Raw genomic sequence first — 12,366 nt, forward strand, 5'->3', positions numbered from 1 at the left:
GATTTTTTTAATAAATATATAAAAGTATATGTACATACAAAAAGTCTCTGCGTCTGGCAAATATACCATTTATTTATATATATGTATACATTTCTGGCTTCTATGCTGGTGTGTGCCCTTGCATTTGTTATTATTACCATTATAAATGAGTCTGTTCGCATTTATGTATTTGTAATTGTTGTTGTTTTAGCAATGCTTGTTGCTCGTGTTTTACACTTGCATTTATGTTAACTAAACTAAAACATGACAACAACAGGAATTGCAGCAATGTATTGCTTTGCCGGTGAGACACCTTTATTTTGAGTAGACGCGCGCACACACAGGTACATGCATATACATATATACAAATATCATATCTGTGTATTACCACTGCCGACGTCCGTTTCCCTTTTAGCCAATTTGAACTTAGTTGAATTTCGGTTTTGTTTTTGCATTTATTGTTGTTGTTGTGGTTTTTTGTGTTTTGCGTTTGCCAACAATGCTTGTGTAAATAAATTCATTCATCTACTCATTCATTGAGTTTTGCCGCCATCATCGCGTGGGATCGCTTTGACGTCCATACTTGCCATTTTGTTGTTGCCTCACTTGTCAGCGCTGTCAATGCGAGTTTACTTTTATTCGGTTTTATTTAGTATTTAATTATAAGCCATTGTCACTTTTATTCAGTGCTGAAATTATTATTGTTTTGCTGCTTTTAAATTGTTAATATTCAGCAAAAAAATTCATTCTATTTTTCCATTTTATTTGAAAGCTTCGATTTATTTGGGTTTAGTTTCCCTTTGCTTTGTCATTGTTTTAGTGTGCTTTTGTGTGTATTGATTGGTTTTCATAAGCTAATCGAATTTATTAAATAAGAGAAGCAGAAAATGAAATAAAGTAAATATTAATAGAAATATTTCGTTCACCCAAGTCCTTTTAACAGCGTGTTCTACTAAATTTTTTTCATTAATTGTGCTATTAAAGCGATTTTTCAAAAGTTGGCCAAAGTGTTGTTTATTTCCATACCCAGAACATAGTGTAGAGAGACGTATTTTCAACAAAAAGAAGAGAGAGGCAGAAAGGCGTGAGTATGAGGAGCATTTGATGCTGGCTAGCAGGTGCTCGGTGCGAAATTTTAACAGAACTCAAGGCAGAAAACCAAACGTTTCAAGATCGGGTTCGGCTTCTGTAAAGACAGGAAAGGTAAGCTGATAACAGATACACAGAGTACACTCGAAATGTGCAGAGAACATTTCTCGAACTAAAATGCTAATTGACAGAAGCAGTGTTATGACGGACGAAGACGAACTTGTACCAACAAACTACCGCGACAAAACTACGTACCACCACTTGACCATAAAAAAAAAATTTAAGGCGACTTAAGGGCTACTTGGCTTTCCTCGGGCAAAAAACAGCCATTTTCCACAATATCTTTCTCATATAAAAAATGAAATATTTTATTAGATTTTCTTATTATTACAAACTTACACTAATAACGAAGAAATTCTGATATGTTTGCAAAAAAATATTTTAAACTCGGCTATTGCGACGCCATTTCCGGTGACCCCTCGGAAAAAAGCTGCTCCCGCGTTGGCAGAATAACTACTTACAGGGTTATCTAAAGTGAAAAAATAAGAGTTTTGGACAAAATAAACTTCGAAGAAGTAAAAAAATCAGAAAATTGTATTTTTGGCAAACACTTTTACAAAACAATGAAAATTTCGGGAAAAATTTTAGCGATCTTTTTTTTAAATAGTTATAGTCGAAAAACAATCTTTCGTCCAAGTCTTTAAGTATTGTATTTAAAAGACATATGTACATGAAGATCGGTAGAGTAGTTCGCAAGAAATCTTGCCAACCGACTTTAAATACACAGGCTTGAGAAAAACGCGTTTAAAGACGGCACACTTAGCCAAGCTAAGCGCACAAGTACTGAAGGCTGTACCTCCGAAATTATTACTCGGATCAACTTGAAAATTTCTTGAAATATTGTAGAATTTTATAAAATAATAAAAAATTTGTTTAATTAAAGATTTTTTGAAACCCGTAACCCCATGTAACCCCATATATGAAATATAGTTTTGGTTGAGCGAATAACTCCGATTTTTTGCTAAATAATAATCAGTGTTGGGGTAGTGTTGATAATCTTCATTCAGTCAGAAAAAAAACCGCCGGCAGAAGCGCATCGTGAAAAGTAAAAAGTTTTCGTAGTTGCTTCTCCAAGTTAAAAAAAACGTGGCGGGATTCGTTTCGTCGCTTCGGAGACGATGATTTCAATATTAATATCGACGGTCCGCGTAGAGGAAAGCCAGAAACCTTCGAAGACGATGAATCGGAGACGTTGCTCGGTGAGGATCCATGTCAAATGCAAGAGGAGGTTCCTTCAGCATAGTGGGTCACCCGCCAAGCTATTTCAAAGTGACAACATGAGCAGAAAATGTTTCAGCAACAAGGAAATTTTGGCCCCATAACCTCAATAAAGGGAGCTGCACGAAAGAGTGATTCTGCTACATTACAACACTTGGCAACACGTTGCTAAACCCACTAAAAACTAACTATAAACGCTTAAATGGGAAGTCCTAACCTACTTGCCATATACGCCAGATATTGTACCGTCAAGGCACAAGGTCTGGCTCACAAGGCGACAATGAAGAATGGCTTGATTCTTGGGTAGCATCACAAAATAACTTTAATAGAATTCGAGATTTCCCAGTAAGATGGGAAAAATTTGTGACTAGCGATGGGAAATATTTCGAAGCACTACCTGTTAAGGGCCTAGATTACATATACTTTTCAAAATATGCTTAACCACAGATAACAATTTACAATTTTTGTTTTTTTTTTTTAATTTCTGGCCTAGTGTAGCGTTTTATTCTATTTTATTTAAAGGCATTTTGTGAGAATTCCAATTATGCGATTTTTCCTGCGTGCAACCTTCTAAGAGTGCCAAGAAGCATGTCTATCAAATTATATAACAATACGAAAATTTTTCTTTAAGCTGGCGCTTAGAAGAGTTTATATTAGGTTAGGTTATGATTCGATCCTAATAGGGATCTCAATTGGACAGCTAAGAACGCCAGTCCCTTGTGACACCTCTTATAATATAGATCCTAAGACCTCCACATCGCAAATTTGTTGAAAAGAGTAAGTTGCCGCTTGCAGAGGGATACACAGAAATCAGGAATTCAACTAGCCTCGTCATCGTGAATAAACTATATCGTACTTAAACATAATGTGCAATTCAATATCTATCTCAACTAGTTCAAGGTGTTCCGAAAAAAACATTAGATGCACAAAATCATTTTAATCCGGGCAACTTGTTGCAAGCTCATTGTAAAATATTGCTAGCAGAGATTCTCCAGAACTTTTCAGTGCGATGGGGTTCTTAAGAAACATTCTGAATGATTTTTTTTTTCGTTCAAAGAAAGCTCCTTTAAGAACCTTAACCTGTACTAAAATATGTTCCTACAGATAACAATGATTGGATGACTGCTTGTGTTACATACACAGAGTACAACATCAAAATGAATACACACGTCTTCCAAGTCCCCTAAATACAGGTCATTTACTAAGACTGACTCTGACACATTAGATTTTCAGTATAAATTTAGTTACGGCGCACAATAACTCAATTGAGTACAAACGGTTCGACAATTTCCAAAACCAAATAATCCGCACTTCAATGTCAAAGCGCTCAATTCAATTATCTTGTCAGTGGAGACGCGGCTGCAGGCAGTGACGGCGCACGCGCGAACCAAATGCCGCCTGCTGACCGCTGTCTATTTGCATAACGAAAGGATCGGGCTTTCAGCGTGCCTGTGGCGTGCCACAAACCACAAAAGCGAACAAATGATAATCCAATTAAATGTTAACGATTCACGTAACACACACACACGCACGCATATATGCGCGTATTTACAACGTATAATAACGTAATAAAAAACAACAACAACTACTTACCAGCGGCGAATAGAACGCCGAACTATCCACGCCAATGCTGGGATAGGGATTTTGCTCGCTTGATGGATAGGGCGTGCCATAAACACCAACACCAACGCCGGCTGTGGCACCCGCGCCCGGCATGCGTGTGTAGCCGGAGAGCGCCAAGCGCGCCGAATCGTATTGGCACGAGCAGACCGTCTGCCCGGTGACGGGATCTGTGATGATGGCGCGGCCATTCTCACAGCAGGGCGTAGTGCCATCATTGATAGCGGCAGCATTGGCGGCGGCGGCGCCTGCACCATCTATACCCATGCCGACATCACCCTCGCTACCGCTGACATCTGCATTTAGGCTCAAACTCAAGCCGATTGCATTGGCGGTGCTGCTATGCAGTATGCTGAGACCGGCTGTGCTAGCGCCGCTGTTGTTATTGTTGTTGGTATTATTTGATGTTTGCGAAATTGCACCTGGACTAAGCGGTCCAGTGGTTGTGACACCGCCAGTTGTGGTGGCCGACGAGCCGCCAGATGGGCTGAGCGATGCATCATTGCCGCCAGAGAGCGGTGACGGTGCGCTGCCGCCAACGAGGCCCATGCTGCTGTTGGCCGACATGCCGTTGGAAATGGCAGCGGCGGCAGCTGCTGACTGTGCAACACCGTTGAGTAACTGTAAGTAGGAAGCAAAGTGAGTTAGGAAATTGAAATTTCATCGAAACTAAATGGCGCATAAAGCAAATGAGTAAGTGTATTGAAGAAATATGGCAAGAGCAGGTGATTTGTGTAACGGCATTGCGAGGCAATAGTGCACAGTGCAAACAACATTTTGTAGCGCCGATCGAAAACCGCTAACAAGACATTCATAGAAGACGAAGCACGCACTTTCGATAAAAGAAAATACACTGCCGACAAACCAGCCACATCAAGCAACAGCATTGGCGCGGTCAGCGCGAGTCAGCCAAGCAGATTAAGACGATAACTCCAAATGTCAAAATATTTTATTGGCTCGGCGCAATTTGCGATCCGTTCCATCTATTTTCACTTCATTAATTTTCAATTTATCACAGTCAGATTTCAGATACGCCAGCGTGCAACGGACAGCAAAAACAACAATCTATGTATGTACATATGTATATGTAGGACCTACTCGGCTAGTGGTGGGTAGGGTCGTGTGAGATGGTCGAGTGAAGTCGTTGGAGCACAACAACAACAGCCGAAAACAAATCATGGGGTTTGCCTACAAGAAAATAAAATAAAATTCGTTGCGGTTGCTGATGCGCAGCGTGCAGCGGTAACGGTGTAACAATCAATAAAGCAATGAAATAAAAAAGGCCACTGTGAAATGGACAGTGAGAACAACCACAGAAGGGAATAAGAAAGCCGAACAGCGCCACAAACCGTTTGAGGCACGATCGCACACACAAATACACATGCAAATGGCAAATCAACAATGTTGAAGTGACTGGTGGCGCATGCGCGCAGGTATGCCGCGGCTGCCCGCACTCGATAACCGCAGCGAATCGCAATGTGTCTGCAAGATTGAGGCTACAGAGCAGCTAAAGTCAACTATAAAGCCGAAAAATTAAACAACAAAAACACTAAATTACACCAAACACAACACAATGCAAAGAATTGAGAAAAAAAATTGAAAAAAAGAAATTAAAAAAATCAACGAAATTCAAATAACGCTCGTTGCCGACTGAGGCCGGTCGGCTGCCACATACATACATCTGTACATTTCGGTTTGCCTCCGCTGCACGCCGCGCTGTCACTGCGCCGATTCATTAGCTGCGGCTGTCACATTTTATTAGCCAGCATTTTGATGTCCTCCACGAAACGAAAGCCAAACCAAAACGACTGCGAGGAAGACAGCGCAAGCCACGAACGTGTAAAAAACGAAGAAAAACCATAGCGTACATAGAAATTGTAGCAACAGCAGAAGGGATTAAGCAACAAACTAAGCGGCCTACAAATTTGGCTGCCAGCAAAAGACGGCTCTTATAAACAAAGTTGAAGAAATTGAAGAATAAAAAAACGAGGCCAAGATCAAAACTCAACTGGACACAAGCTCCACATAATGACGCCATGTGTATTAAGCAAAAACAAAAAAAAATATTGTTTAGTAGGAAGCATAAAAGAAACAAAACACTGAAATATCGAGCAAGTCTAGCTGCTAGCGGTTGACACGAAAACCGTGGACGCGTCACAGGCGGCAGCTAGCAGTGAACTCGTCGCTTTTTTTCTTCATAATAATACTTTAACCTCGCTTTTTTTAAGAAACTACCTTGAAAGAATGTTTCAGTGCTTCCTTCTTTTTTTGGTTGTGAACTCTTTGCCATGGCTCTGGCAGACGAGTCAGCAACGATCCCACAGCACCAGCACTGGCCACATTTTATCAGATGCTAAAGACTCGCTGCAAAGTAGAGACATTCAAAGCGAAAATAAGGTACGACTAGGATCGGCTAAATGGCAGCTGATAGTTGATGACAAATTTCGTACGCCATTTGGAATGTGGCGGCACTGAGTGGTCGCAACCATTAAACGGCGGCGTCGGTAGTGGCGACGACGAACGTCAAGAGGCGCTCTGGCAGCAGCCTCAGGTCAGCCATGCAAATGAGCGCGGATCGCGTCTAAATACATATACATATATACTCGGGTTCAACCGCTAACTTAGTCATTATGGCCACTCCACCAAGTGGAGTCTGCAATAAAGTCAACTTAAAGTTTCGCACAACTGTGTCTTCCCGAATTCTGCTGTGTGCAACCTACACTCACGCTCACGTTAATGTGTTCTCAACGCGCGATCACTGCCAACTGATTGCGAATTATTGTTTTATATGTGAGATGTGGCAAAATATGCAAATTGTCCCATGACAAGTGTTGCTATTTATTTAAGCGCTGCGTAAGTTCGTTTGTCTGTCCGACTGTCTGCGTTGCGTTTCTTTGTTTCATTCATCTGATTGTCAGTTTTGTGTTGTTATTGTTATTTAACTGTATAATTTTCACGCATTTAGCGGGCATATCAAATTTCTTTATGATTCCTGCCGTAGATTATAAATACGTCTACAGATACATACATACTTATGTATATAACATATTGTATGTAAACAAAGGCGACTGAGTGGGTTCGTACATCATTTTCTTTAGCGTTTGTGTGATTTAAAGACCAGAAGGGCGTTAACTTATTAACAACGTTTACAATTAGCGAAAGAAATGTCCATATTTCTTCAAATTATGTTAAATAATGGCAAATTTCTGATGTTCCTTTTCGCTTTTCGGAGGCTGAGGTCTTCGATCTGTTGATAAGGTGTAATACCTAGTACTTATTCTTGATAAAAAGCTTTCATGTAGGCCAAATATTGAGAAGAAAGTAATGAAGGCATCAGTTGTCTTATATTGCTGCAGAGGAGTTTTAGAGAAAAGGTGGGACTTCTACGAAACCATAATCAAGCCAATAATGTCCAATGATGTGTTCGTCTAGCAGAGGGCCCTGGAAAATACTACACTTACTGAGAAGCTTCAACATGTCCAAAGAGCGGCTCATACGGAATCTCCGGTGCACTGCGGCGCAATAAAACATACGACAATGTCATTTCATACTTGCGAAATGCGCTATAAGGTTGAGGGAAACTGGGTATATGAAGGAATGCAAACATGGACACGCCGTCAATGTCCAATAAGCATCCATGAGATAAGGCTAAGTGTATTATCGGACGCTAATTATCACAGTTGTATGAAGGATGGGAAGGTGGAGGAGTTTTCTCCTAAGGTGGAAACTTCTCGCCAGTCTTACCTTCCGAGGTGCAAGGAACTCATGATCTATTATACATACATATATGAATTTTAGGTACCACAACGAACCGGTGTAATAGGCTGTCCAAGTGAGATCCCTGTTAGGATCGACCTCTATTGTACCAGTATCGCCAACATTATACTAAATTTGTTCCTAGAAAGCGGACCAGTACTTTTCATGCAATGTCTGTCTTTATCAGCCCTTTATACTTTTCTTATATGTCGCCCTATGCGGTATTACTGAAAGAACCAGGGCCTTTGGATTATGTTCTATGAAGATATGGTATGAATGTATGGTATGGTAGAAGGCTCTAGAAAAGACCACACTTGCAAAGAAACTCAAGAAGGTTATCAAAGTTTGGGTAGAAAATTGGTGGAGGGGTTTACTGTGAGGAGCTCTCTATCAAATCCAGCTTCAGATTTCCTGACTATTGCAGTGTCTTCCAGGCCGAGGTTGTAGCCATTAAGGTAGCAGTAGATTTTGTGCTCCGGTGTGCAGTCTCCTTCAGAGAAGTGACCATGCACTCAGATAGCAGAGCGGCGATAATAGCCTAGTGCGTTCAGGACTGAGCAAAGAGTGCCTAACCTGGCTATCAGTAGCATCAAGTATCTTTGTGATAAGACTGGTATGGATGCCAGGCCACAACGGAATCGCAGGAAATTGTAAAGCTGATGAGCTAGCCAGAAAAGGCAACCTAGAACCGCCATAGGTAGAATAAGAGCGTGTCGGTACGCGTGTAGCCTCTTCTGTTCTACTACTAGATAGCTGGGCTTCACGCAAGCTTGGCCAGCGCTGGACCACCATCGGTAAATGCACTGTCGCAAAAGCTTTTTGACCACAAATAGATCGCAAGTGATCTCTTTGCTCTCAGTAAGGCTGACCTCTCTCTAGTGTTGCGGCCATTGCCCTATTGGTGTGCATGCAGTAAAGCTGGAAACCCCACCAGATTCCATCTGCAGATGCTGTATAGAAGAGGATGAGGTTGAAACAACGCAACACTTCTTGCTTGACCGTCCGGCTTTTGGGAGCTCAATGTTAAAATATTTGATAGCGCATACCTTCAGGCATCCCAGCGAGCTGGCTGGAATTGAACTGAAACACCTGTGCAAATTTGTATTAGGTACTAAGTGTTTTGTTCGTCAAGTTCGTGCACAAGATTTCTTCTTTTCTATGGCCCACAAAGGATTACATATAGCAGTCCAAGTACGATCTTCCTAACCTGTGCCGCAGGCAAGTCTATCCTATCGGTCAGAAATGGATATTCACAGTTTTCTTAAATTCGAAAGGTGTGATATAAAGAAATTGGAGCATCGCTGGGTCACTTGTATTGAGTTAAACGGATACTATGTTGAGAAACAAATCTCAATTTTTCCGAATTTTTCTGTTCATTATAAATACTTAAAAAACTGCTCTGTAGATACGCATAATGTACGTTAGATATAGTAAGTAGTCTTTATGGAAACCTCAACATTCTACAACAACATAAAAAATCATCCCAAAAAACCCAAAAAGTGGAAAAATATTGAAAAATTTTAAAGTTCGTTAAAACTATATTCATTACCTTCGACTACTCATGTGTTATACTTCAAGATACGCTATACTAAATTTTATATGGTAAATATATACAAATGTGTAGTTAATGCATGAATTAGAAACTTAAACCATCGATCATCTTACTACTGTAGAGTAAAGTAAGCAACAAAACAATATAAAAAGTTTTCATATACAGCAATTACGCCAGTGTCCTTTAATGTACTATAACGCCCCAAAACTGCTCACATATATTTTAACAATTTTCGGCTAACGCATACCAACTTATTATTAGTGCAGAAATTGCAAATTAGCAACATGATAAACGGTCGCTAAACAAACATTAAGCACAATAACCATAATCATCTAGTAGCAGCAAATCTGCATGCAATTGCAACCAATACGAACGCGCCCCACAAAAAAACACTCTACACATACCTAAACCCAAACAAGCGCTCATAATCTGCATATGCGAACGTGCAACACAATATCGCCAGCCAAAGAAATTGCACGACGAGATTGCCTGAAGGCGCAGCTACTGCGCAACACAACCTGCAACACACATACACGCCCAACCGTGTTGCATGTAAAGGCCTACAAACACAATGCGTTATTTACGTTTATGGTCAAACACAATTGGGAAGTTGAAAACGAAAAAAAAAACTCACACAAAGCCTTAACCATGGCGAGCGGGTGGCGCATTTGTGGCAAGAAGCGCGCCGAAAGGAAAGGTGGTTGGGATGGGGCATAACATGCAAGATCTATAATAATGGTAATTTGGCGCTATGTCCGAACTGCAGCTCAACACCTTCGGATGACTCCATCCAATCGAACGAAATGGACACTCAATTGGACAGCCACTATCTAATCACATTCATAATTCGCAGTTATTGGAGGCCATTAAGCGCAGGCGCACACACACACACAAAACGCGTGGAGTAAGCAGATTAAGGCACAACAGCGCAAATTACAGACGAAAACGTTCTCGCATAATAAAAACATTTTCATGAATGAAATCTAATGAATTCGCAATGAATGTCCACCGCTGGCGGCCACAAGTGCCACAGACGCGCACACAAACGCGCACACGAGCAACGTGAATGCGCTGCTATCAAGTGTAGTTGCTGCTTTTTTGCTTGCTGTGACAGATAAAAAAGACATAAAAGCTGCACGAAGAAAGGTTGCACAAGCCACTTACAAGTGTGTGCGTTGCAGCAAGTCCACTATAAAGCAGGCAACGCGCCACAGCGCCTTCACAAGACCACAAGTCTACACCTTGCCTTCATTTCGTAACTCACAACGTCCAGCCGCATGCGATATACTTACATGTATGTATGTAAGTATGTGTGTACGTGTGTGCGTTTGACTTTTCTTGACTTGGCTATTGTTGCACGCTTATTATCAGCACGCAAGACAGTTTATTTTTAATGATCCTCCACACTTTGTTCGCAATGAACGCTCGCATTTTAACGAGGCAAGCAGCTACAGCGCTCCAAAACCCTTTTTTTCTTGTCGCCCCACACACACAAGGCTCCCTCTCACCGTGCAACCAAAATAAAAATCCTACCAAATGCTCCACATATCGCATTGCTACACACGCTGCCCAAGTGCTTGTATACGTTGCGGCACTGCACCAGCCGTGTCTTACTACATCAGTCGTGTTGCAAGGTGTGTTGCTGGCCCTTGCTTTTGCTTTTATTCCGGTCTCAAAATTTTCCGGAATTTATCGAGAAATTACTGTAGATAGGATATGAGCAGACACTTAGAGATAGTTAAGCGCTGCGCACACTCCACACACTTCCTTTGCTAGCAGTCAGTCGCCAGCATGCTCCTTGTGGCACCGTAACACCACCGCACAATCTCTGCATAGATTTATAAATTATTGTCGGAATGCTCGTCTCGAGGTGTTGGCAGAGTTTTGCACAATTTAGGAGCGTTTAATTTTTATTGCTTGGACTTTGATTGCCAACACTCGAGTACCACAATATCAATTAAATGAAAAAGTATGGACTTTATGTGAGTGAAAAATTGCACAATTGGCGTTGATTGCTGTGTTTACAGATATCCTCACCGCAGGCAAGATAAGTTTGATAAGTGGGCAATTTTTATTTATATAAAAAAATTTCAATAGTTTATTTCCACAATACAGTCCACAATACAGCTGATCCGAGGCTGTTCTGTGCTTCTTCGGCTAGAATCGCGTAAGCGGTGTCTACGCCAATAAAGAAGAAGAAGCATCGCTGCAAGCTTCAATGCTGTCATGGAATGTCTTACTGCTGTTTCTAGTTTTTGTTTCTGTTCTGCTCATTGTGGTTGCCTGCTTTTTGGCAAATTAACGAAACGTAACGGCAGCAGACTTTCTATTGCACGTTGAAACTTTTCCTGGTTTCCTCACTATTTTTTTTGTATTTATTCTCATGCGCATGCTCATCACTCTTTCAATTGTTCTGTTGCATTCGAAATTATTGCTGCTGTTGTTGTCATAAACTAAAGCGCGTATTTGCGATTTGCGTGTCGCCCCATTTTGTTTCGGCTTGTTTTAGTCACGTCTGACTTGGCATTATCTCTTTTTGATTTTTTTTCGGTTATTTGTTTCTCCGCCACAAATGCTGCCTGTTTCTCTGTGTGTGTAGTATTTTTGCATATTTTTATTTTTTGCTTCCACGCCCCACCTTCTTTACACAGCAATCCGTGCTTCAATTGCAATAATTTGCTGTTTTAATATTTGCACATTATTACCTTTTATGGGCGCTACTTTGATCTTCTTTTCGCTTCGCATCTTCGGCCAGCTGCTTGATAATTTTTCGTCGAAAAAGTTGGAGAACAACGCTCGTCATACTCACACAACCGTTCGGCGCTCGCACGCGCATATCCGCTTGATTGGCAAATATGTTAAGTGCGGTGTGGAGTGGGGATGACCCACTAGCAGGAGGTGTATCCATCTGTTTGTATATGTACATTCATATAAGTAAATTTATGTACTACATACATACACACATATATGTATATCAACATCAGTGCGTGAGGGCAAACTTTTGATGTTTTATTTTATTTTTTTTTTGCGTTTTTGGTTTGCATAGCATGAAGTTACAATTTCCGTTTCACTTCCGCTTTCCGCTTCGCTGT

General features: G+C 41.0%; 1 protein-coding gene across 1 annotated transcript in view; it reads right to left on the minus strand.

Annotated features, from left to right (window-relative positions):
- LOC120777122 (homeobox protein caupolican-like) overlaps window positions 1-12,366 on the minus strand; it is a 35,551-nt gene that overhangs the window by 12,675 nt on the left and 10,510 nt on the right. The window contains exon 2 of the mRNA XM_040108265.1: window positions 3,940-4,587. Coding sequence (XP_039964199.1) covers window positions 3,940-4,587 — 648 coding nt within the window. The remainder of the gene's footprint in view (window positions 1-3,939; window positions 4,588-12,366) is intronic.

The sequence above is a fragment of the Bactrocera tryoni genome, chromosome 5, assembly GCF_016617805.1.
Source record: "Bactrocera tryoni isolate S06 chromosome 5, CSIRO_BtryS06_freeze2, whole genome shotgun sequence".
Lineage (NCBI taxonomy): Eukaryota > Metazoa > Arthropoda > Insecta > Diptera > Tephritidae > Bactrocera > Bactrocera tryoni.